A 25,723-nucleotide genomic window follows, 5' to 3' on the forward strand; every position below is an offset into this window, starting at 1 on the left:
TTTTAATATATATATATATATTGTCGGTCTTGTGTAACACTGACGCACCAGTAAACGCCTCCTCTTAACGTGGATTGATGGCGTCGTCTGCATAAAGAAAACATAAGAATGAATTACCTAATTGATAGAAATCATACCCCCCCCCCCCTCCGTTCCCCACACACACACCCAAACTAACGTTCCGGCCTTATATGGGCGTGGAAGTGGGTGTCACTTCCTCACAGCTGACGCAAAACAAACGATATGATATAAAACGCCATCAAACAGTCGTGTACTAACAGGTTGTAGGACATTTACATGGTTATAATGCCACACGTTTACAGGTGAATTTGCACTACAAAAGCCAAATTTCCTCACTTGATTGATTTCACATTTCTTTCCATCAGCTCAAATGAAGTCTCGGCACGAGACGCAGAAAGTTGTTTTTCGACGTTGCGTACGAATGACGTGACTGCCGAAGGTCAATGACCGCGTCTCGCCTGAGCCCGAGTTCCGTGGAGGACGTCGTTATTATGAATGAGTCGCGCGCTGTTGACGTGTCGCGGCGGAAGATTTATTGTGGGTGTTTTTTGTTTTTTTTTTTTGGGGGGGGGGGGGTTCTCCAGGGGTCGTGTCACACGCGTCCTGTCAGGGCCAAATATAAACCCCCTCCCGTTGGAACGGTCGCCCCTCCGGCCCGATGCGATGTCTCCCGAGCGTTCGCGTTCCGGGCCGGACTAGTAATCCAAGGAGATCAACTTGTTGACACCATTCCTCCGCAGCCGGCACGCGACGTCTGAATCCGCCGAGAGAGCCGTCCAAAACCACGATCGAACCAGCCTTTCCACATCGGGCCTCTTTAGACCAAAAATAAATAAATAAATCGCTTCAAAATCTATGGACGTGCTCGTTAGCCTCAGCAGCCACGTTTCATTCTCTCTGCACCACCGAGCTCGTTGCTGGTTATTGACCAACCTGACCTCGTTGCAGACCCGGGCCGCCCCCTCGCCGGACTGTTCGTTCAGTGACGGTTTGACCTTTTGCACTCCCGACGGCCACCGGGTTTCCCAGCATGCACCCTCTGTCTGAAAGGTGTTATTACCAATGAACGCGTCGCATCTCGGCGCGAGGCGCGTTTCCTCCGAGAGGCAGAGTAAAGACAAAGCTGAACATTAAACAGTCGCAACTGCCTGTTTGTCCCATTTACCCGAAAGGACAGAACGCACTTCCTCGGCTGTCGGCGGAAACCTACTCGAGCATATTCGGACTGCCACCTCGCCCGTTTACTCCTCCAATATTAACATTTACTCCCGCGGTGTTTGCTAATCCATCAGTGTTGACGGCCGGGAATATGCTTCACCTGTTCGAGTGGTTGTGGCTGTACAAGAGTGTGTGTGTGTGTGTGTGGGGGGGGGGGGGGGGGGGTGGCTGAGGTTGAAAGCTGATTTCTGACCTTCAGCGCCGGGGAGAGTAGATACACACCGGAAAGTCTCCAAACATGCGTCCCGAATCGGACAGAAAACCAAAATATATCACGGTTATTTGTGGAAAAACACGAGCGAATGAATGACGGAGTTCATTTCCTGACTTTAACCGAGCGTCCGTGACAAACTGACCAAATGTTCTCCAGCGTTCCGACAACCCAAATTGCGCGACTCGCTCCAGACACCGAGCGCGGCGTTGAAAGGTTAGATGGATGTGCGGATGTGCCGCAAACTGGGCCAGTGAAACAGCTATAATTGGACTCCGAGCGACGCTTCAGAGGTGGACTCGGTTCCCAGGACAACGGGCGAGTTGACTGCCGTTGTCATCTCGACTGCTCAGAAATAATATTTGTCCTTTATGTCGAGGTGTCGACCGAACACGTCTCTGATCGAAGGGGCCGGCCCGGCCGTTGGGAGGGGGGGGGTGTTCGTATGCAAAGTATGGTTGTAGTAGTAGTGTGTGTGTGTGTGCGTGCGTGTGTGTGCGCGTGTGTGTGTGTGTGTGTGTGTGTGTGCGTGTGTGTGCGTGCGTGCGTGTGTGTGTGTGTGTGTGCGTGTGTGCGTGTGCGCGTGTGTGTGTGTGCGCGCGCGCTCGATGGTGTTTCAGTGAGGAACGCTGCAACCGAGCTGATGTTCGTGTCTGTGGGTGTTAATGGCCTCTTCAGAACTGGAGTTTTGCTCCCTGCTTGGTTTGAGGGCCGCCGTCCGTTTGCAGCAGAGGTGTCTGTTTTAATCCATTTCTCGTTCTGAAAAAAAAAAAAAAAAAAACCGACGCGGACCAAATTTGAAGCACCTCCGCGGCTTCAAAAGCAGACGGAACAAAGCTCGCGACGAGCCGAGGAGACCGACAGCAGAGTTAGAAGGAGGGTAAATGTTGGACTGACGCTCGTCGAGTGCCTAAAAACACGACTCTTAAGTGAACTCCGTGTGCTTGCTGGATGTTTTTATTGTTCGCTGTTTTTTCTCAGCTTGGACATTGTTTGTGTTTTCGGCTTGTTGCGGCGCCTCCAAGTGGCCAAAAATATCAAGAATGCAGCTTTTAAATCTTAAAGGAACCATAAACTGTAGCTGTATGAAAACTGACTCCAGCCTCCGGGTCTAAAAAGTGAAGCCAACGCGGAAGTAACCTAAAGTGCAATACCGCGGCGGGCCACTAGGTGGCTAGCTCCAATTGACTCCCATTCAAAAAGCACTAAACTCTCCTGATTTTTTTCCCCCTCCGACTATTCGGTGATGTTTTACAGACCAAGGGATTAATTACTAGTATTATTAGATTGTCTAATAACATAACTAATTTGGAGATGGTGCTTTAAATTTAATATAACTTGTGGTTTGAACTAAAAGACACTAATCTAGATATATGAAAATGCACTGATGCGCTGCATGAAGAAAAAGAAAAAAAACACAAAAAAAACACGTTGCCGTTAGTTACACGCTCCAGTTGCATCCCGTCCGGCCCAGCTGAGCGCAGCCACTGTTACCGACATCGTCTCGTGTTGCACTCCTGCCTGTCGGCACCAACAGAAACCTCGGTTCTTCTCTGTTGACAGTAGACTCGGTGTGATAATAAAACCTGGCCAACGTGACACAGGAGAGCGCCAGAAAAAAAAAATGGAAAACAAACATTGACATTTGTTCTCACGAGCTACTAAAAATGAATCCTTTGGACGGCAACCAGAGCACACCAAACACAGCTTGGATGGTTTTTTTCTCCCCCACTCAGAACCTACGTTCCCGGCTGCGAACAGCGATTTCACTCCGAGCGTCGGCATGTCAAAGCACTTAAAAAGACAAATTATTTTCAATGTAGTTTTGTCAATAGATCTTCATAAATTTGTTAAACAAAAGAAAGAAAAGAAGCTGAAAACATTCTTCCACGGCTCCTCCGGATCAGATTCATTCCTAGAAACTGTGAAGTTCTTTAAATATTAAAAGCGCTCCCGTGTCTAAGCATCGAGGATAGGCCCGCAGACGTTGATACGACTCCTGCTGTCTATTTTCTGCTTGGCTGCAGCGTACACACTCGTACCAGGTTTTTATTTTTTTGTTGTAACGTGAGCTCGGTTGTATTTTTTTATGCGCGGCCGTGCGGTGAAGCGCATTAGATGATGACTGACACGACGCGGAACGACGCTCGGCCGCGTAGGTGCTCCAGATCAGCCTCGTCTGAATAAATTCGGACCGTGTGAGTAACAATGGAGGGTTTTTTTTTGTTTTTGTTTTTTTTGCGCGTTCCTCATCCGAACTGTCATCGTGTCTTGGCCAACGGTGGTGTCTGGGAAGTATTGGTCGGAGTAAAAAAAAAAAAGAAAAGAAAAGAAAGATGGATTTGTATTTTTATATCCCGTGTAGGTGTACATGAGCGTAACAGCATCTGGGTCAGTGCGTATGGATTTGACACTGTGGAGGTGCGTGAGATTAAAGAAGTACGCGTATGTAAGCCTCGAGGCCTGTGTGTGTGTGTGGGGGGGGGGGGGGCAGCTCAATCTTTTTGCTTGATGGCCACAGGCCAGATAGAGCTAGGCCAGGCAGCACAATGCCCTGTCTGTTCCCACGAGTCCAAACAGGCCTTCACAACACCCTATTTATAGACGAGCACTCTGCCCGAACTCCATTCACATTTCTCAGGTCGGATGTCGTTCGTGTACCTGAACCGTTCGGTCTGAGGCGACGTGTGTGTGTGTGTGTGTGTGTGTGTGTGTGTGTGTGTGTGTGTGTGTGTGTGTGTGTGTGTGTGTGTGTGTGTGTGTGTGTGTGCGCGCGCGTGCGTGCGTGCGTGTGTGTGTTACATAACAGCACAGGGGTAACGTTTGTGTGTCCCCCCTCCACCCCCGCTGGGACTTACCCCGACCGTGTGAGGTGTAGTCAGTCGCGTTGAGAAGACAGTCCGCAGTTGTGTTACGCGTCTCCTAGCAACAGGGGATGGCGCCACGGCGGAGGTCCAAGTCGAGGTGCGGCTGTAAGACGGTAAAGGACGGTTGTTTGAGAACAGCGGTACGGATTTATCCGTCAACTATTTCACGTTTTCAACCGGCTTCAGTAATAATCACAAGTCATGGTGATAATAATGTTTGATACAGTGAACGAATCAAATGATCCTCATTGTGAATTTGACACCGATTCAAAAAGATGTAATCACCAGAGGGCAAGTACTCGATCAGATCAGATGTTAGTTCTGTCCTGATTGTTTCAGTCATATAATCATACTTTCCACTTCTAAAATGATCATTTACTGTTTTTTTGTGTCCTTTTTTATAATAATAGTATTTGGTTTTGGACTTCTTTTTTACAAAACTGACATTTAGCTTAATAAAAAAATTTAAAAAAGTTGGTAATTGCAGGCCTAGTATTTGAATAGACCAAAAGCCAGCAAAAAAAAAAAAACAATAACAAAAATGGATCAGAAAAGATCAGTGAAGTAAAGTCAAGTAAAAGAAAGTCAAGTAAAAGTGTAGTTAAAGTAAAGAAAGTCTGGACTAGATCTCAAAAAAGGAGATTCCGATGGCTTCGACTCAGCTGGCCTGAATTTCCTGGCAAAGTTGGAAGAAGAGATAAACCAGTTTTTGGATGTGTGAAGTGTTCATCTTTTTGTTCAACTGTATTTTGAAAAGACAAAAAAAACTTTCATCGCTTTTTAATCAGACACAAACATGTTAAAAACGACATCACAGATTAATAAAACCGAGTATTTGAGCTCCAATCGGGATGAGTGGAACAGATTAATTATGTTTCCTGTGTCCTCTGGTGAATCACCATGACTCACTCCTGTCCTCAGTTCATTTTAAATTTGGAAATGAGAGTGGAGACATTCCCTGAATTATTTTCCTGTTTCAGTATCAGCCGTCATTAACTGTTCACAGAATACAGTCATCGATGCAGTTTGGTCTCTGCTGTAGTAATAACTCCTAATCGCTTTATTTATTTTTTATCAGCTACAAGCTCTGTGACAAGAAGACACCGCAACACAGGAGGAGATGTTTAGCCTTTGAGTCTGGACATCCAATCTATTATTCATTTATAAATATTTCATTCACCCTCGTGATCGACCACAAACATAGAAAATCCCCTCATTAAATCTTCAGCAAGCGACTGTTCGACATCATTTCACCTCGTGTTTCTGCACAAAATGTGCAATAATTGTTCCAATTAAATGTTGTTGTTTTTTTGACGAAGCAAGAAAACCCGTTCTTGTCCTAAACGGCATCAGCTTTTATGGCGCCGGAGGAGCCGTAAGCGAAGAGCACGAGGAAGGAGAGGTGACGACCGAAAGGCGCGGGAGCCGGCGGCCGTCTTTGTGTGACTCGTTAAAAGGCGTGAGTGTGACTTGGACGTTGAAATGTCATCGAAGAGGGAAGATTGTGACCGGAGGTTGCAACACGATGCGGCCGAAAGTATGCGGACGCTCCTCCCTGCACACTGTTTACTTTTGGACCTTGTCGTCTTGGTATCTAAATCGATGCCATACAACAACAACAACGACAATGTTTTACTCGGCAGTTTGTTGTCAACTCAGTGACAACACTTTTAGGGATGTTTTGTTGTTGTTGTTGTTTTTTTTACTGCCCCGGAATGATAATCACACAAGCTGAAGTTGGTCACGGACCGTTTCTCTTGATCGACATGTCCGACCGCGTCGGCACGACTGCTGCCGCGTTGGCGTGGAAAATAATAGAGGCGGCGGTGGTGGTGGCCGGCGGCCTCGACCGCGACCGCTGGCCGTCTGAAACCATTAAGCCGTTAAGGTTGAACGTTATCGATGGCGTTACGATGAGGTGGAAGAAGATTGGTTCCTCAAATGCCGACGCTGCATTTATTAAAAGCGACCCGGTATCGCGGCGAAGTGTGACACAGACACTCCCGTCCGCCGCAGCAAAACGCGAAGACAGCCACGCTGGCTAGGCGGGAAAGTTACAGGTTTTTAAGCGTGAAACTTACACGCACGTAAAAAGTGTGCCGGGGTCAGGATGTATTATTGATGCTGAATGTTGGGGGAGTTGCTGCCTGTACAAACGCTTCTTCTATCTTTGGCTGCAGCAGCAATCAGCACACCATCAGCGGGCTATTCATCTCCATCAGCTCTTAGCCAATGGCTCCCACATATCAATTTACCCGAGCTTGAAGGTCAATTAGTGTGTGTGTGTGTGTGTGTGTGTGTGTGTGTGTGTGTGTGTGTGTGTGTGTGTGTGTGTGTGTGTGTGTGTGTGTGTGTGTGTGTGCGCGCGCGACGGTATGCGTCCTTGAGTGACTGTGATCGTGTGGTCGTCTGTCGGCCAACGACCAGAATCGAAACGATCGACCGGGCCGTCTGAATCCGTCTCGGCTCTCTCTCTCTCTTTTTTTTTTTTTGAATGCAGCTGAACTTCACGCTCACGGATCCGAACCTGAACAAGATGAACCTCTGTGGGTTTTTTTTTTTTTGGTACCGTCACATCATCGCTCTGGGTTTAACTGCTGGCTCGCTTCGTGCTTCACTCTGATCCGCTCGCGCAGCGATCGAGAGGGAAAAGTAAGAAAGCCCATCAGCCGACCGCCGGGAGAATCTGAATTTCATAGATGAACGAAGAAGACGGGAGCAAAAAAAAAAAAAAAAAAAAAAAAAACGGGAAACGCGCGCTTGTTTCCGCGTCTTCGGTTCAGTGCGTTAAGACTTCACGAAGCTGTAAATGAACAAAGACATGAATGAAAATGGGGAATCTCACTGATCGCACAAAGTCAGAGACGAACGGTCCTTAGCGGTGAACTGTTAATGTCCGAATAAAGTTGCTCCATTTACTGTGAGCAGCTGAAGCCCTGACCACGTGTGGGAGGAGCCGTCGTGTGGCCAAGTTTATGATTTAAAACCTGCGGTGTGGAACTGGTGTCTCCCCCTTCCTGCCAGTGAGAGTCACTACACCCCAAATGTAGACAGGCGGTCACGTCCATAAGTGTAAGGTGAGGTCGAAGCGAGGTAATAAAATGTTCGCCAGTTCTCTCGATCCATTTGCCCCGTTAAAGGTCCCGCATTCTGCCGGGAACACAAACTCAACACTTCCTGTATCTGTTTCAAATTAAAAGCCTTTTAGCATTTCAGTCGGCAGAAAACAGCCAACATTTCTTAACGAGGCCTTCATTCTCAAACATTAGGAGGAACATGTGACTGAAATCGGACAATATCGTTCGAGGCGAGTGACCCGGAACAACTGTTGAAAATAGCAGGATTATGTTATTGACTTAAATGAAAGTGATGGAAAATGCACTTTACTGACTATTGTGTGTGAACTCGGCCCCACGGGCGTTACACAAACTTAGAAACAAGCCACAAATTGAGCGATCGAAAGATCCCCCCCCCACCCCCCGTCTTTATTTCACTTCGCCGCAATGAACAGTTGTAATTTAATTCAGTTTCATTTTAACACGTGACTTTAACAATGAATCGGTGATCCAAGTTATTGTAATAACGACGAGTTCAAATTCACAACCGTCGCTGTCGGCGATGGTTCCGGGGGGGAAGAGGGGGGGGGGGGGGGGGGGGCGGCGAGCCGTCGGCTCGTTCCCTGCTGTCAAAGTTCACCTCCTCTCAGACACACAGAGAGAGACAGACTGTCTGTCTGGAGTGGAGGTGAGGTCACGGAGGAGGGAATAATAGGCGGCCTGAAAATGAAAAGACGAGCCGAGCGGTTGAGTGACGGACGACGAAGAGACAAGAGGCACCGAACCGATCCGGCCGAGAGACCCGGGGAGAAAAACAGCCTTCTATTTTTTTTTTTTTTAAATTTCTTTCTTTCTAAAGAGGGGAAGAGTGAGCGCTCGGCTTGGCCGGTCCGCGGGGACGAGGAGAGCTTTGGCTCCTCTCCGGGTCGCCATGGTGGCTGCTTGTTGTGCTTCCTTTCTCGCCAGACATTCAGTCGCTCATTTTTCTGCCCCTCGTGTTTTTGTCCGGCGGACGCTGCAACAACAACAAAACAACAACAACAACAACAAAAACACTTCAGCTGACTGCAGGAGACGCGTTTAGAAATGTGCAGAAGTTCAAATGCAAACTGCCGTGAGGTCTTTTGTTGTTGTTGTTGTTGTTGTTGGCGTACGAAAGCGCAAATTGAATTCTTCGCTTGAACGAGTCAATTCTCATAAAAACCTGCGCGTTGTTGTCTTTGAAGTCTCCGGCGTCGCCCCGATGCATTCTGCCGCCTCATCCGAGGAATCTCCATCAGTTTTCCGTGTAGAAGTTGGATCGCTGCCGCCTTACAAAAGTCACCGGAGGCAAATTTGGCCGAACTCCGTCGTTATCTAGATTGACGTGCACGCGGGCATGCGAGCTCGTACAAAAAAATAACATCAGTTTCAAACTTCACAGTGACAACATGACCCCCAAAAGGTCCGTTTCTGACCAGTAAACAAGTTCCCCGCTTTCACTCCGGCACTCGGCCGTTTCCTGCTGTTTCCGGTCTTCGTGCTGAGCTGTCCACCGCCCAGCTGTGTCGTTTCATATTTAACTGACACAAAGGGAAACAGCTCCGCTCTTCACATCCAGGTCCCGCCACGTTTGAATTTCAACAACAAAGATTCCCCACATTGTCGTGCGACATTCACGTCGTTGGCACGATTAAGACAATAATCCGGGGGGTAAAAAAAAAAAAGGACCTTTGCTGTGATTCTGGAGATCGGTCAGATTTTGGGGATTAAGACACGAACTGACACAAATATTTAGAAATCCCGATCCGTCTCAGTGGAGCTGCAGAGAGAACGCAGTGAAAAGCAGGACCTTCTGCTCCATCTGTTTTTCATCTCCGTGTGACTGTGCCGAGTCGCAAAGCAGGAAGTTCGACCTCGGCGGACGCGACTGCGATGTGCGGGCGGAGCCCCACAAAACAAAACCGGACCCAGTGGTGTCCAGGTGTGACGGCGGTGAATCAACCGCAAACCAACAGGATTTGCTTCAGCACGGAGAACAGATTCGTTCCTGAGAGTGTTTACGTCCTCAACAACACCTGGGTCTCTCCACCGCGTCTATATATATATTCATCTATATATATATATATATATATATATATATTTATACGTGTGTGTGCGTCAGCAGGGCGATACATTTGTGTGATTGCATTGCTTGCGCAATTCATCTACTGTCGACCCTCCCCCCCACACACACACACACACACACACAGTTTTTAACCCATCGCGTGTTTTCTGAAGAGATTTGTTATTTTATAAAAAGCTCTGCGAGCTGTGATTGAAAGCTCACTCCACTCTGACCTGCGTGTCCCTGACATCCAAGTCTTCGCCAGGCCGTTTTTGTTCACTCATTCTTTGTTCAGATTGTATTTTTTTTTTTCCTTCCAGGTGTGTTTTGTGCTCATTTCGGTGCAGCGTGACGTTTCGGTGTACGGGAGAAGGAAAAGTGGTGACTGCATTGTGAGCCTGCGAGCAGTCGCTCTCTAAAGCTGCGCCAATCAATACCTTCATCTCAACAAGGAATCATGTGACGACATGAAACGGGTCACTGGTTGTGATGAACCTGCAGAGAGTGTGTCCGTGTCCCTGAGCTTTAGAGCGGTAATTTTGCCTCATTGTTTTGGTTATACTTGTTGCACTCCGTCTTTAAGCCGATATACATATTTTATACTTCCCACCAAAACAGAAAGTAACGAAGAGATTTAAAAAAAAAAAAAAAAAAAAAAAAAAAGAAAAGAAGTAGTGACGCTGTAAATGGCCCACCTCGTCCATCTCGGACGACTCGTCACCTCTAAACCCGACGACAGCGACGCCTTCACATGTTTGAGCCGCGCACATCCTCCAAATGCCACAAGTTTAACCTTCCAGCGCTTCGGCCTTCAGCCTACATTGTCGATGTCGGTGACCTTAATGCTCCGTGCCCTACTTCAGACTACTGTTTACTGTGTGTGTGTGTGTGTGTGTGTGTGTGTGTGTGTGTGTGTGTGTGTGTGTGTGTGTGTGTGTGTGTGTGTGTGTGTGTGTGTGTGTGTGTGTGTGTGTGTGTGTGTGTGTGTGTGTGTGTGTGTGTGTGTGTGTGTGTGTGTGTGTGTGTGTCTGTCTGTGTGTGTGTGTGTGTGTGTGTCTGTCTGTGTGTGTGTGTGTGTGTGTGTGTGTGTGTCTGTCTGTGTGTGTGTGTGTGTGTGTGTCTGTCTGTGTGTGTGTGTGTGTGTCTGTGTGTGTGTGTGTGTGTGTCTGTCTGTGTGTGTGTGTGTGTGTGTGTGTGTGTGTGTGTGTGTGTGTGTGTGTGTGTGTGTGTGTGTGTGTGTGTGTGTGTGTGTGTGTGTGTGTGTGTGTGTGTGTGTGTGTGTGTGTGTGTGTGTGTGTGTGTGCCTCTTTGTTCCGAGCTGCAAACACCGGTGGCAGCAGAGTGTAAAATGAAAGAGGCGAGTCTGCCAGCTGAACTGTTTGCCTATTTCTTTTTTTTGTTGTTGTTTTCTTTTTCACTCGCCTTCGGGTGGCGGAAAAAAAAGAAAGACGAAAGAGCGAGACAGTAAGAGGATGGCGGGGACGAGACAAACACCTGCGGCGACACGGAGAACGAGGAGCGAGCGAGCGAGCGATGACCGGCAGGAAACCCGAGAGCGAGTGAAATGTCAGCGGCGCGACAAACGCCGGACGGAGAGATGAAGAAGAGAGCGGTGCAGTTAGAAAGAAAGATTGAGATAAAAAGACATTTTTAAAAAGGATGAGTCGGGAAGTTTCCCTGTTTGACAGCAGCTTGTTCTATCAGCTGGTCACTTCATGGCTGAATTTGAAGCCCTTTTTCATTTCCGTTTCCAGACGGTGAAAGTTTTTTTTTATTTTTTTTTTTTAACTGTATGAGAAAAAAAAAAAAAAAAAACCATGTAACAAATGGCCTCTTCTGATGGCAGGAATACAAACTCTCATACGTCCAACTTCACTGGCAACCGAGCCTGCTGGCAAAAAGACACGGATTAAAGATGAAGCGCTGCAACATCTCTTATCGAGAAATGCGTGATGGTAATATAATAATTGAAGCTTTAACCCGGACCTGCGACCAGACAACACGCCGCCCCTTCTGACAACTTCTGGTCCAATAAGTTACATATCGAAAACCCAACGAGGAAGGAAGACGACGCCGACAGAAAAAAACAAACAAACAAACAGATCAGTGGAAATGAAAAAACATCGGACTGTCGACGTGCCAGCGGCCGATTGCGAAACTATTGGCCGGACGTTTTGAGTCTCACGTTGCCTCACAAAACACGCGGCACCAGAAGACTTCCAGCTCCGCCGAGGTGTTTGTCGCTCGAGCTGTAGTTTTTGGAAATCTTATCTTTTAGCGGCTCAGCTTCCAGACGCAAAACAAAGTGTGTACGCGAGGCTCCTCTAGTCAGGTTGCAATGTTTTTTTGTTTTTTTTATGCTTTTGCTGGCAGAGTCGGCAGAAGAAGACAAAAGTGAAGCCGGTTCGCGCCAACGGGATGCAGGAACAGTCTCACACTTCGTATCCACATTTTCTTTCAGACGGCAAACTTCTAGCACGCCGGGGTGTTTTTTTAAATTAATTTTGTTAATCTCCATTATTACCTCGTTCGACTCACTATATTCGCGGCGCAGAACCCGATCCGAGTCCCTTAATATAACTAAATGTTCAGATGCCACGTGCGTATTTCCTAGGGGCTGTCCACCGGCAAGAATCTGTAGCTGCGATACGTCGATACGTGCCGGTATATCGCATTTTAAATCGAATTATAGCAAAAAACTGTCGTAGTCCAAGTCCGCATGTTGAAACGCAACAAAATGAACTTCCAGTCTGCCACCAACCTACAGTGTGCTTCTAGACTATTAATTGTTAATTAATGACCGTGTTTAAAAAAAAAGTTTTGATTTCATGCCACACATAATATCGCAATCATTTATTTTCATTCAATTTGATTTCTTTGTCTCTTTTTTTTTGTGGCGTGGTTCCAGTACGCTTCACAAAGAAGTCTTCATAAAATGAAAAAAATTACACAAGAGTGTAAACGAACAGGGGAAAAAAAAAAGGCTGGAAATGTACAACTGAAGCGTTTCCATACTCCAGCTTATCAACATTTTCTCACGTCCCTGATATTTACCCCAAATAACTGACCACATGTACATCCTACGCAGTGTGAATAACAGCCACAGCCGACTACAGGTGATGACATCATTGTTTGCAAACCGCTTAATCCAAATACAGAAAGTCCTGATTAAAAAAAAAAAAAAAAAAAAAAATCTTAAATTACCGAGTTCATTCAAACCAAAGTTTAACTGGAAGACGGTCAAAACGAAGTAGAGTACAGGAACAAAATTTGGTCAATTCCTTCTATCCAGTACGGATCCGCAATAACACAACGGCTTCAACCCTGATACCGACCAGCAGGAAGGACTCGTGGGCGTCTCGACCCCCCCCCCCCACCACCACCCCGCCCCCCCACCCCCGCCCCCGAGTGGCTGCGGCGTTTATCTGCATGTAAACACTTCGACTGTTTGAGTAAGTTCCAATGCGACTGCTGGAAGCCTGGAATCCAGAGTCAGAGCGGCGACATTGCAACGCGTCAAAAGGACGAATTAGATGGAGTCAGCGTGACAGAGCGCGATGAAGAGGGAATAAAAAGAGGAGGAAGAGGAGGAGGAGTGACAGGAAGGATTGACATGAAAAGATTGTGACATGTTGGATTGAGGCGGCTGGCGAAACACTAACGAATGAAACGCCGTCGCTCTGCTTGACTATCAACGTGCATAAAAAAAAAGAAGAAGTTTGGATTAATGCAGCCGGAGCGGTTCCGTGACCCTGAAATCTGAGACGTGGAACTTGTTCCGTCGCGACAGATGAACCGAACAACTGGTGTCTGACCGATGAAAATGTGGACGGAGAGCAGAAGCAAAAGAGACGCAGGGCTTACTTCCCTTTTTTTTGTCTTTTTTTTTTTTTTGTCTTTTCTTTCCAACAACATGATCTGTTTTTAGTTGGGGTTTTTTTCAGCCTCCCTCCCTTTTCTTGACTCTTCAGGCAAATCTGTCTCTTCCTCTCTGTCTTTTCTGCTCCTGTCTCCGTGGTGACAGACGGTGCCTCCTGTGCAGTTTAGCGGTTATCACACGCTCGAAAACACGCCGACTCAGAGAAGCCGCGGCGGACATAAAGAATGATGGATGATGGAGGGAGTTAGGCTGATTAAAACGTTACAGCGTCAGGAAACTGTATGAGAAAGAGTGTGTGTGAGCAGATTAAATATTATGGTCGAGTTAGGCGAGACCCGTATCGATGCTGCTTAAAGCACAATGTGGTCATGTGACTGCGTTTTCTAGCACCTTGTCTGTCTGCGGGCTTTTGGCAGGAGATAACTGAGCAGAGTTGAGGTTTTTTTTTTTATGTCTACAGTACTAAATAAATGATCTTTAAGCATTTTACTAAAGTCTAGAGTTTATTCATATAGCAAAAAAAAAAAAAAAAAAAAAAATTATTATAATGTACACTGTATATATGTATGTATATATATATATATATATATATATATATATATGTATATATATATAATAAATTTAATTAGGTGGTTTAGAAAAACATTTAGAAAATTCATTATTGACCTTGGAAATAGTAATGTGGCAAAAAAAAATTTAAATAAATGAATAACTCAAAGTCCGCTTACCAGCTTTTTGCTGCCGCTTTCAGCAGCATCGGTTTTCATCACGTAAACTTAGTGCGAAAGTTAAGTGACATCGTAACATGCTGATTTCAAAAGATTATTAATTCGCGTTAATTGTTTCCAGCTACACCAATCAATATTTATGTATTAACATTAGAAAAAGCAACTCCGTGTAATGACAAGACTTTGCCAGTAGAGACAAACCACTTCGAGAGTTAACGCCACACCCCGTCGCTCCCTTTACCGTTTTAGCATCTTTAAGCTGGTTGTTTCGGTTTTTTTTAAGCCGGTTACATTTACAGACTGGATATGAAAGTGGACGAAGCTTCCGGGTGTGAAAAATTAGGCCGATGCAGAAGTGCCATAAGCTGCCATACCACCGAGGGCCACTAGGGGCTGGCTCCTAAAAGGACTTCTCTCGCGAATTATCGCCTGGCAACGTCGCCGGGATCTGAACTGGAGACTTCGTAACGGCGGTTCACAGACCGGTGGGTGACGTCACTGCTGGTTGGTAACTTTTCTGTTCTGGTTCAGCGTCAAGAGGTTGTTTTCACAGAGAAAATACCCCGTCGCTGTTTTTAAACCCCTGAACATAACTGCAGGACGCTTTGTGTTATGTTTAAGTCCCACAAGCACTTTCATTGATGTCGGTCAACATTGATTTAAATAACGGTGAATTCCAAATAGTATAATAACAAGTCGGAGGCACCTGCATGTGCTGAAGGCAAATTATCTGCAGCGGAGCCATCAAAGTCTTTGGCAAAACCAGAGTCCAGAAACAGGCTCGATCAGCCCGCTGGACATTTGTTTTGTTTTTTTAGATGTGATCGTGTCTGTATCGTCTGGGTCAAAGATTCAGATGTTTACATAATGACTAGAGACACACCAGAGCATTTGAAAAGTCCTCACCCCTCACTTCTCCTGCCACATTTCTATTCCCAGAAATTCACTGAAAAATACACGTGGTTTCAAACCGTTTTGAAATGTCAGACCGCTCCAACCAGAGCTGATCCTCCGTCTTCACACCTTGAACAGTACACTTTAAGCGAAGTTGCTTTCTCTGTGCGGACGGCGTGTAATTCACTCAACCCATCTGGTCGGTTCGACACCTCCGTTGGTTTTAATCCTCTCGTCGCAGTCTGCTGCTTTTGTCGTTTTTATCTCGACCCACTTTAATTGGCGTTTCCTGATAGTCTGCCACTTGTGCCGTTTGTTAGTTCCTCTGCTCTATTGAGAGCCTCTTACTCGACTACTCGGAGCGCGAACGAAGATTTTCATGGTTTATGGTTGATGTTTTTTATTCATAGATTAATCATCAAGTCTCTCCTAAAGGAAACCAGCAGATATTTGAAGTTCGAAGTTGGAGCTGTTCAATTTTGGGGATTTTAATCACAGTTGTTAATAACGTTTCCTTCAATCAACAGTCATTCAATTGATTATCCAAGTAGCGGAAAATAAACTGAGAATGATTTAAATGAAAGATTAGCTCATTTTTCAGCCTACACGACCAACAGGCTCCACATTCTTAAAATGTGATGCTTTGGCACTTTTCTTTCTTTTAAATGATTTAAAACTGTTTGATTTTTTTAAAAAATGTTCCCGTCAGAAAAAGACATTTCTGAAGCAACTGCTGTGGGCTTTAAGAAACGTGTGCATTACACGTTCCAATAGTTTTGAGGTTATTACATCTCTAAGGCTGACAGTGGGCAGAGCAACAAAAAAAAAGAAGCATAACACGGGCCACCTATAGTGTCACATACGGTAAAGTGGACGAGCGTGATTGGATGGTAGACGGGACACGTGATCACAAAAACACTGTCTGAACTGCAGCCAGGCTCCATGCAGTGGATTAATTGATAATGAAACTGATGGGTAGTTACGGCACTGAAATGGATTTGGATACAGTTTTGCCGACTGATATCCATCGGTTCAAAGATCAGTCAGCTGTAATCCATCGGCAGGATTTTCGGCATTAGGTGATTAACTCTTTGTTCGGGCCTTTTTTTGGTTTGTTTTTGGCGGAAACGATCACGACTCGGCAACAGTGCGGCTCAGCGCAGGATTCAGGACCAACGGCGGGGCGTACGGACGGCGTTCTCTCCGAGCGATGGATGAAGAAGACAAATCGGGAGTATTTGCGGAGGCCAGTTAGAAAATACATCAGTGGGGTTGGCGTAGGATTTTACTCGGGATTTTGTCTTTTTAAGCTTATTCTCTAATTAACGGGATTATTCTCAGATGGATCTATGGAGCCGGAGGCTTTATGGAGCCAACCTCTAGTGGTATTACGGCTGAAGGCACTTCAGACTCATTTTTCAGAAGCTACGCCCACTTTCATATACAGCCTGTGTTCACGACCTACCAGTTGGCTTGCGAGTTAGTGGTCGGAGTCCCCTGCTTTGCAGCGTGCCTTTTATTCTGAACCTGACGTTCAGTGAAACAAAGGCAGGGAGCAACGCAGAGACACAAGCAGCAGCAGCAGCAGCAACAACAACACACTGACAAATGCAATACGGGCAAGACTAATAAAGAGATGAATGTAAAAGGAGGGCAGGAGAGATGGATGGTGAACAATGGTGACTAATCATTTCCGTTTGCGACCCAGAGAGACGCAGCTTCCCCTCCGGGGCAGCAGTTCATTTTCTGATGAATGCATGCACACACACACACACACACACACACACACACACACACACACACACACACACACAGGCCTTGCTGCCCCCTCTGATGTAATGCCAAAATCTGAGGACAGAATACAGTCATCGGTTTATGAGAGCATGACTCGTGCACGCGCTCACACACGACGAGCAGCGACGCTTAAAGGTCCCACATTTCCGGTTTAAAATGTCAAATTGAACATAATGCTGTCAGACGGACACAATTACAACCTGGGCCGGCACGCTTAACTTTTTAATATTTCCTTTCAGCCTCAACAAATACGGGCAAATTCAAATTTTATGGGATTTGTTTTGTTGTTGTTTTTTTTGTCACTGAAAAGACAACAAATGCCAAGTGATACTCGTAAAAGAAATCAGAGCGATGCAGTCAAAACGGCCAAGAGGAGGACGAAGAACACCGCAAAGCCGCTGCGCGCGTGCAGACCTACTCTGAAAACGTCCCGCGTTCACGGCTGCAGCTGCATCAACCATGTTCGCCTGGTTTCTAAACGACAATTTGTCTAGATGGCTTTGAACCGATGTGCGAAAAGCAAACAGAAGGACTCCTGCTCCCCAGACGCAGCCACCGCACATCGCAGCTTCCACCGGTGTGTTGTTGTTACAGACCGCAATTTAGGTCGAGCTGTGATTTAGTCAGCTTATCATAATGCAGTGAGGAACTAAAGGAGGACGTGTTTGTAAGTAGTGAGCAGTAAGTGCCTGATGGCTAAATGTTTTTGTTTTTTTTTCCTTATTTGAATGAGTGCTTCACTGTGTAACGTTAAATATGTAGATTCTTTAAAGGGGGCGATTTTAAAGGTCTTGAGAGAAAAATGGTACACAACTGACACTGGGGATTTTCTGGTTATTACGCATTCATTTATGTGAATATAACGCTATATAATATAATAAAGTGAATAGTTTTGGATGGAGAATCTGAGGCGATAAATATCACTGATGCAGAATGAGAATATTAATGATGGCGAAATAAATTTCACATAACTAATTCTTGACGGGGCTCGAGCAGTGACATTCAAGTTTGTCATTGAGAAACAAAACCCTCAAACTGAAATGCACTTCATGATTAATTAATTTTCTTATTAAGTCCTTCTCTCATTGCGCCGCCCCTCAAATCCTTCCCGTCGGTGACAGAAAGTTGGAACTGAAAAAAAAAAAACAAAGATTGGCATTGAAACCTGTGACATTGAAAAAAATACTGTGTAAATTAATTTAAAAAAAAACTGCCACTGAAAACAGACAAACATGAGGAGAACATGTGAAGATTGACGTTGAAAAACATGCATTCACATCTGACTCGATCTGATTGGAAACCCGTCGACCGATAGCAGAAACCCGACTGCAGCACAGGCCTGTCAATCAAACAGACACGCCCCCAAAAACGGATTTTTGACAATTAGTTTCGAATTAATGACAGGGTTATTTTCAGATAGACCGCGAGAAAAACTTCTGAGGAGTAACTTTAGTTTGCAAAACCTGGGATACCTCGTGGAAGAAATGGATTGAATTTTATTAAAGGAGCTGAACGGGATTCTTTCAGGCTTTTTTTTTGGAGCCGGCCTCTAGTGGCCCTCGTTGGTATTGCAGCTTAAGGCACTTCTGCGTCGGCCTCATTTGTCGGACCCGGAAGCTACGTCCACTTTCATACACAGTCTACGGTGCCGGTACAACTTTTTCCACTGCGTGTGTTTCAATGCCAGTGATTCCCTACTCAGTTTTTTTTTTTTTTCAAAGCGAAACTTTTAACGTCACTCCATAATTCTTTCGTCACCGTGACTGATTGACCGCGACAGTCCGTTGACGTTCACGGCATTTTGAGGAAGCCGAGGGGCGAAGCAGCACTTTAACGTTCAGAGGACAGAACATTGAAACTATCTGAGCTGCGGTTAGAGATCTGTGGATAATGAAATCAACCTCCTCTCTGAACAACCACCTTGGCGGCGCCCTCGGGCCGCGACATTTAGAGCTCCCAGTAAATCACGGGAAGTAAAGGCGTCTGAAACGGAGAGGCGTGCTCGACTCGCCTCCCTCATATAAAAGTAATGTATCCCCCCCCCTCCCTGCTTCATTTCATCCTTATCAGCCTCGTGTTTGTCCCAGTCGGCCCTCCCCTCATTTCTCACAACTGTCTCTCTTGTCATGTAGCAGTTTTTCCACCTGCCTTCATCATCCTTTCACTCCTCTCACAGTATATCATCACGTCTCTACCGATATATTCTCTCCCCCTCTTTCTCTTTTGTCAAATATCCAGAACGCACATCTGATACGTGCTTTTTAAAAGATATGTCCCTCCTCTTTCTCCTCTGGCTGTTTCCTCTGCTGTCCCACAATCCTTTTCTGTTCATTTCTGCCGGCACTAATTACTAATTAACTTTCATAAGGTCCCACAGTCCAAACAGAGTCCCAGAGGAGAACGGCTCCATACAGTAGTTAATCACTGGGTGTGTGTGTGTGTGTGTGTGTGTGTGTGTGTGTGTGTGTGTGTGTGTGTGTGTGTGTGTGTGTGTGTGTGTGTGTGTGTGTGTGTGTGTGTGTGTTTTGCACACACATGTTCCCACATCACCGTGTACTGCCGTGTATTTGACTAAGGATATTTATCGTGTCTCTTATCTAACAGGAGGTGACACCATGACAACGGAAATGCAGGAGATCGCCATCACGGAGGAGAAGCCTTTACTTACGGGTCAGGCTGATTCCACCAAGGTCAGACATGCTGCCACACACACACACACACACACACACACACACACACACACACACACACACACACGCGCGTAGATAAATGTACACACACGATGTATGCACACTGATTTACATATAAACTGCATGGAAAAAAGAAAAGGGGGATTTAATGTGGTCCAAACGTGGAGAAACACACGCTAATTTCATGGCTGTCACGTACATGATCTGAAACCACAGATATGCCACAACATATGTATATGTATGTGTGTGTGTGTGTGTGTGTGTGTGTGTGTGTGTGTGTGTGTGTGTGTGTGTGTGTGTGTGTTTTCATGTGTCCTTGTTTGAGTCGGTGCAAAGGCTGCGTGTGACAACATGTGTTCCAAGCACATATGTGCATGACTGTGTGTGTGCGCAAATGCGCGTCCTGTATATATGTGTGTGTGTGTGTGTGTGTGTGTGTGTGTGTGTGTGTGTGTGTGTGTGTGTGTGTGTGTGTGTGTTTGTGTACAGCTGCAGCGCTGGCTCATATCTGCCGGGTTGACGTCAAAGCCCAGAGGGAGCGAGGGCAGCTCCTCTGCTCTGCTGCGCTGATGTTGCCGTGCAGATGTAGCGCTGCAGAGCAGAGCGCTTCGCTCCTCGCTGCCGACACCTGGCGGGCAAAGAGGGGAACAACAAGCACCACGACAATAACAACAGGGGCCGCAATCATAAAGGTTCCTGGTACCGAGAGCTTACGACGAAAATCTAAGTGTTAAAGTGTTTTACTTTGGGTGAGTGTTAAATCGTTCAGTCCCCCGTCTGAAAGATCTCTCCAGTCAATAAACCTGCGGGACTCTAGTACACTACACACACACACACACACACACACACACACACACACACACACACACACACACACACACACACACACACACACACACACACACACACACACACACACACACTTTAACTTCTCACACTGCTAATCTAACAGCTTGCGACGGCTAGTAATTCATTAGTGAACCAAATGGATCCTTGGATGCAAATGAGCGGTGCATTTAAAACCCCGCAGTCAGACTCTAAAGCCCGGCATGCCAACAACCACCTGCTCCTGTGGAGAGGTTCTCCGTGATGTCGGCCGTCCAGCCTGTTGTGGGAGTCAATTAGGAAGCGAGGCTTCACTTAACATCAAAAGGTCGAAGAAAGCAACAAAAGGCGAGAGACTTTTTCTCTTGTAGGTTTTGTTGTCTTTAATACGCACTAAAAAAAAAAAAAGAAAAAAGAAGAAGAATTCAATTTCATTCACTAAGAAGCTGTATGAAATTAAACGAGTGAAGATGACTGATCACAAATTCAAATAATTTATGAAGCTTCTTGTCTGGCCTTTTGGTCTTGATAGGCAAAAAAAAGGGACATTCCTCGCTCATTAAAAAATAAAATGTTAAAAAATAAATAAATCACATGTCCATTGTGCACCTTATGCTAATGAACCCAACCCCCCACCCCACCCCACCTCCTCTATCTGTCCCAGGATGTTGAACTGGCTGCGAGGATACTCCTGGACCAAGGACAGGTAAGAACGAAGCACATAGTGAGGCTGGATTGTATTCATCAAACCTAATTTAATTTCATATACGAATTGACTACAGTTAATTATTGGATGTTGTTATTGGCTCCGCAGCAGCTTTGTGTTCTTTTATCACTTGAATTGGGAAAATATTCGAATTAAACAGAAGCAGATTGGAAAGTCTGTGGCTTTATTTTGGTGAAAGTGACTATTTGGAACAAACTAATGACATGAGAGGACAGCAGAGGAGTGCATTATGCAGCAAGACATGAATGGGTTTGTATCCACGGATCACCTCGTCTGTTCTTTAAGTTTACAGGCTGGATAAAAAAAATGAGTGCCTTTTATTTTGAAAGCGGCATTAAAATACAAATACAGAATTCCCCAATTTTACGTCGAGATTTGAGTACAGATCGATACAGAATTTTCAGAATATCACTAAACGCCGGCGACACTTAAAGATGAAGTTGTTACAAACCAACAAACAAAAAAAAAAAAAAAATGTGAAAGTTTAAATGCTGTGTTTTGGAATAAAAGTGAAAAAGCAACAAAAGACAGAAAATGTTTCTCTTGATACGTATGTTTAAAAAAAAAAAAGTCCACGTTGTCGTGTTAAATGTTGTTTCTCTCTCTACAGGAGCACAGTGTCGAGACCCCACACGGCATTCTGCACGTGACCCTGCACGGCACACGAACCACCCGTAGGCCCGCCATCCTCACCTTCCACGACGTGGGTCTGGACAGTGAGTATCTCTCTTTTTTTTTTTTTTTTTACTTCCGAGTCTCTCATTTGCTCCTGACTTCTTCTCGGCACCCTCATCTTTGTTTCCCTCTCCTTATATATATTTTTTTCTCTCCGGCAGGTAAGAGCTGCTTCTCTCCTCTGTTTAAGTTCGAGGAGATGCAGGAGATCGTCAAGAACTTCACCCTGATTCACATTGACGCGCCGGGACAAGAGGAAGGGGCTGCCACCTACCCAGCAGGGTACGACGTTCACGCGCTGGTTTTCCCAGTGCCCTGCAGTAACCTTTTTTTTTTTTTTTTTTTTTTGAAGTAAACTTCTCAGAAACAATCTTCTACGCAGGCTTAAACCTAATCTCCTCTAAAAAAAAAAAAAAAAAAAAAAAAAAACTTAACATCCACATCTCTCATCCCCTTCCTCCTCGGGCTCTAATGCCCTCTTGTCAGAGGTTTAAACTAAATCCTTCCCTTTTCACTTTCCACACTTCTTATTTCTTCCTCCCGCACCTCTTTATCGCTTCCCCCTCGCTCCGTGATCATTTCAGTGGGATTTCGTCGCAGTGTATTGTCGCGGCATCTCGACTGTGACCCTTGAATCCTGCTGCTGATTCTAGAAATTGAAGATGAATTTTTCTTTTTTGGTTTTGTTCTAAAAAAAAAAAAAAAGGGACAGCTTCTGGGTGTCCTTCAGTTATCAGTCAAATGTAAATATCGTGGTTCTTCGTCGTTAGTTTGGCGAGACATTGGTTTAAATAGGTGTATTCATTAATATAAATATTTTAATATAACAGCAGGACGTAATCTCACAGTTATGGCATTATTAACACTTGTTCATGCGAGTTTGTTCCACAATAGCGAGCGACTTTAATAGTTTGTAGGTGGTTTGGATACAAAAGGTCAGATGTTCAACAAAACCACATGAATATGTTAGTTTTTACCAAATATTTAAAGGCAAGCTGTTCCATTTATGTTGACATATATAACCATAACTCCTATTTTGTTGTGATTGTATTGACACGATTTGTGTTTGCCACCTTAGTTACCAGTATCCCTCCATGGAGATCATAGCAGAGATGATCCCTGCTGTCCTGCAGTTTTTCAAGTGAGTTAACCGTATTTATTTTGACGTGAAGACGAAGGCCTTGTGCTTCGACCCACACATCTATGAACTTACCTGTACTGAGGTCTCTCTCTATGCTGGTGACATCTTGCTTTATATCACAGCCAATTAGGATCCCAGACATCCTCAATAAGACTAAAAGTTTCCAACAAGTAGATCTTTTTTGCAATTGAATACAACCGGTCTGGTTCTTAACTCAACCCGAGACAAATCCCATGAAACGTTTTCCTTGAATAAAAAAATAAAAAGTGAGTTAAGTTAAAGTGCACTGTGTGTTTTCATGCATTAATTGTGTATACTGTACGTGATATTAACTGCGCGCCTCCTTCCGTCAGCTTCCGTACTGTAATCGGAGTGGGTGTGGGAACAGGAGCGTACATCCTGTCCAAGTTCGCAGTGAGCATCATCTTTATTAAAACTATTTCACTCTCTGCATTTGTACTCTGTTAGATATGAAGATTAATGCGTTTCTCAAAAGAGGAGTCAAACAATCCAAACTTTAATTGACATGTCTTAACTTGTTATGTTTTGATTAGAGTAATTGGCAGTGGTCTATTTTACAGTCGTGTTGTATTTTAGTAATTTCCTAGTAACTTTTTTTGAAAGAAAAAATAAAATCCCTTTGGCGCAAATCGTAGTGACAATACTGTTGACGGTGCTCGATTGGTACACCTTAAAGCAGGTAGTTCCTAAGCTATGGAGGGATTGGTTACCTTTAGTTAAGATGAATTTGCGAAAATGTCTACAGACAAAGGGCTCAAGATATTTGATTAAATACGTTTAAACATAATAACGTAACTCTGGATAAACAAGCACGTGGATGCATGTCAATGATCTGAACTCTAATAAGCCCAAATGTTGTTTTTACTTTAACAAGTGGCACCAAAAATACAATTGTCTTTCCTGAACATCTCAAGGAAATCATTCCTGATATTAAAATAAGAGTTAAGGAATTTTACTGATGTCACACCGAAAATTCTACGCTTCGGGACTATTATGAGTATTTAGGAGGCAATTTCTACATTGTTGTCACTTTGAAATATCTCTTCTTTGACCCTAAGCTCGATAGTCGTTGCCTCTTCTTTCTCTCCTCAGATTGCAAACCCAGATTCAGTGGAAGGTCTGGTTCTGGTGAACATCGACACCAACGCTCGAGGGTGGATAGACTGGGCCGCTCAGAAGGTACGGCTGTCTCTTTTCTCCTCCTCTCTGACCTTTGTTTGTCTCTTTTCTTTCCTTTCCTCTCTGACCTTTGTTTGCTTTCTTTCTTTCTTTCTTTCTTTCTTTCTTTCTTTCTTTCTTTCTTTCTTTCTTTCTTTCTTTCTTTCTTTCTTTCTTTCTTTCTTTCTTTCTCCAGACTGAGTGAGTCGCCCCGTCTCCTCCACACAAACCTTTTCTAATCTAGTTTGTCCCTAATAGGAGTTCTTCATCAATTCCACTTTAGCTGCAGATATGAAATGATGTTCATGACAGTTCATATTACATTATGTCGTGTTTTTATTAAATGATGAACAGCGTTCCCTCTCCCTCTGTAGCTCAGCTCTGTGACGTCCTCCCTCACCGACCAGATCCTGTGCCACCTCTTCAGTCAGGTACAACATCAGAAAGAAAACGGCATATTTTCTATAAATTGCACCAAAAAAATGAAAAAGTTGCATCACTTTTGAGCGTTTTTCTAAAATCTTTTTTTTTTTTTTTTTTTTTTTGTATCTTATAGGAGGAGCTGTCATCAAACACAGACCTAGTGCAGTCTCACAGAGACCGCCTCTCTAAATCCCCTAATGCGGTCAACATAGAGCTGCTCTGGAAGACGTACCTCAGGTAAACACGCCCGCAGGCACCGTCACGCGAACCCAAATAAACGCCGCTTCGCACCGCGACTGACACCGTCTTTGTTTCCCTCCAGTCGCAGAGACCTGAACATCGACCGCAACAGCACCTTCAAGTAAATACCCTCTCCGTTATAAAATACCTAACGTCATAAATCTGTCCATGACAATCATCTGACCTCTAAATCTCTACGCGTGTCTCGTCTCAGGTGTCCAGTCATGTTAGTGGTTGGGGATCAAGCTCCATACGAGGACGCTGCTGTAAGTTTAACAAGCATGTTTTACAAATGTTGCTTTAACGGGAACTAAGGTGACTTTTCATGTTTCCGATGGCTTTTTTTTTTTTTTACTATTTGATTGCATGTTTTATGTGTAAAGAACGATCTGATGGGCTGTGACGGTGGTGGTGGTTCACTTGTTTGTTTTCTTCCGGTCACCACCAGGTGGAGTGCAACAGCAAAATGGACCCGACAACGACCTCGTTCCTAAAGGTGAGCGGTCACGTCCGTTCATGTAGCGTCGCTTTAATCTGCTCTCTCTCTCACTGTTTTTCATTTCTTCTGTCCCTTCACAGATGGCTGACGCTGGCGGTCTCCCTCAACTGACTCAGGTAAGAACAACTTCTGAAACATCACCGGCCACTGACGTTAAAGATTTTAATCTGATAAACGATCTCCCGTTGGATCACAGTGAGATCTCGAAATGACAGACCGGACTTTTACTCACCAACGTATTTAAAAGTTGGGTCTTACGTTGGTTTAATTGCGCAGGACGTGAATAAAACTTAACAGTTATTCTGGTACTGCAAAAAAGATGGCCGTCTACTTATGGGCCTTTCCTGTTAAAAGGGAGTTTTTCCCTCCTGTGGGAATTGTTGAATTGTTGGTTTCCTCTGTAGGATGTTGTAAAGTTCTGTTGTCAGGACAGTTTACTGTGTAAAGAGCCATGAAATAACTTTGTGTTGTGTTTTGTCGCCATATAAAGAAATATAATTTTGGGGGGTTTCTACGGCTGCCACACAAGGTCACCGGCGTTATTTAGTTCCAGCGATAATAAGTCATTG

The 25,723-nt window shown here is 44.9% G+C and overlaps 1 protein-coding gene across 2 annotated transcripts in view; it reads left to right on the forward strand.

Annotated features, from left to right (window-relative positions):
* ndrg2 (NDRG family member 2) overlaps window positions 1-25,723 on the forward strand; it is a 33,067-nt gene that overhangs the window by 3,419 nt on the left and 3,925 nt on the right. Inside the window, exons 2-14 of one of the 2 annotated variants that reach the window (XM_069707953.1) lie at window positions 19,360-19,445; window positions 20,935-20,976; window positions 21,608-21,713; window positions 21,834-21,954; window positions 22,751-22,813; window positions 23,167-23,227; window positions 23,927-24,013; window positions 24,367-24,423; window positions 24,549-24,652; window positions 24,738-24,776; window positions 24,870-24,921; window positions 25,104-25,151; window positions 25,235-25,270. In XM_069707953.1, the coding sequence (XP_069564054.1) occupies window positions 19,371-19,445; window positions 20,935-20,976; window positions 21,608-21,713; window positions 21,834-21,954; window positions 22,751-22,813; window positions 23,167-23,227; window positions 23,927-24,013; window positions 24,367-24,423; window positions 24,549-24,652; window positions 24,738-24,776; window positions 24,870-24,921; window positions 25,104-25,151; window positions 25,235-25,270 (891 nt within the window). In that variant the 5' untranslated portion in view covers window positions 19,360-19,370. The remainder of the gene's footprint in view (window positions 1-19,359; window positions 19,446-20,934; window positions 20,977-21,607; window positions 21,714-21,833; window positions 21,955-22,750; window positions 22,814-23,166; window positions 23,228-23,926; window positions 24,014-24,366; window positions 24,424-24,548; window positions 24,653-24,737; window positions 24,777-24,869; window positions 24,922-25,103; window positions 25,152-25,234; window positions 25,271-25,723) is intronic. The other variant, XM_069707954.1, reaches the window with a different exon arrangement.

Source organism: Brachyistius frenatus, unplaced genomic scaffold (genome assembly GCF_029030835.1).
Source record: "Brachyistius frenatus isolate BFR_SWC_R1_liver_20210118 unplaced genomic scaffold, ASM2903083v1 Contig_73, whole genome shotgun sequence".
In the NCBI taxonomy this organism is placed as follows: domain Eukaryota; kingdom Metazoa; phylum Chordata; class Actinopteri; family Embiotocidae; genus Brachyistius; species Brachyistius frenatus.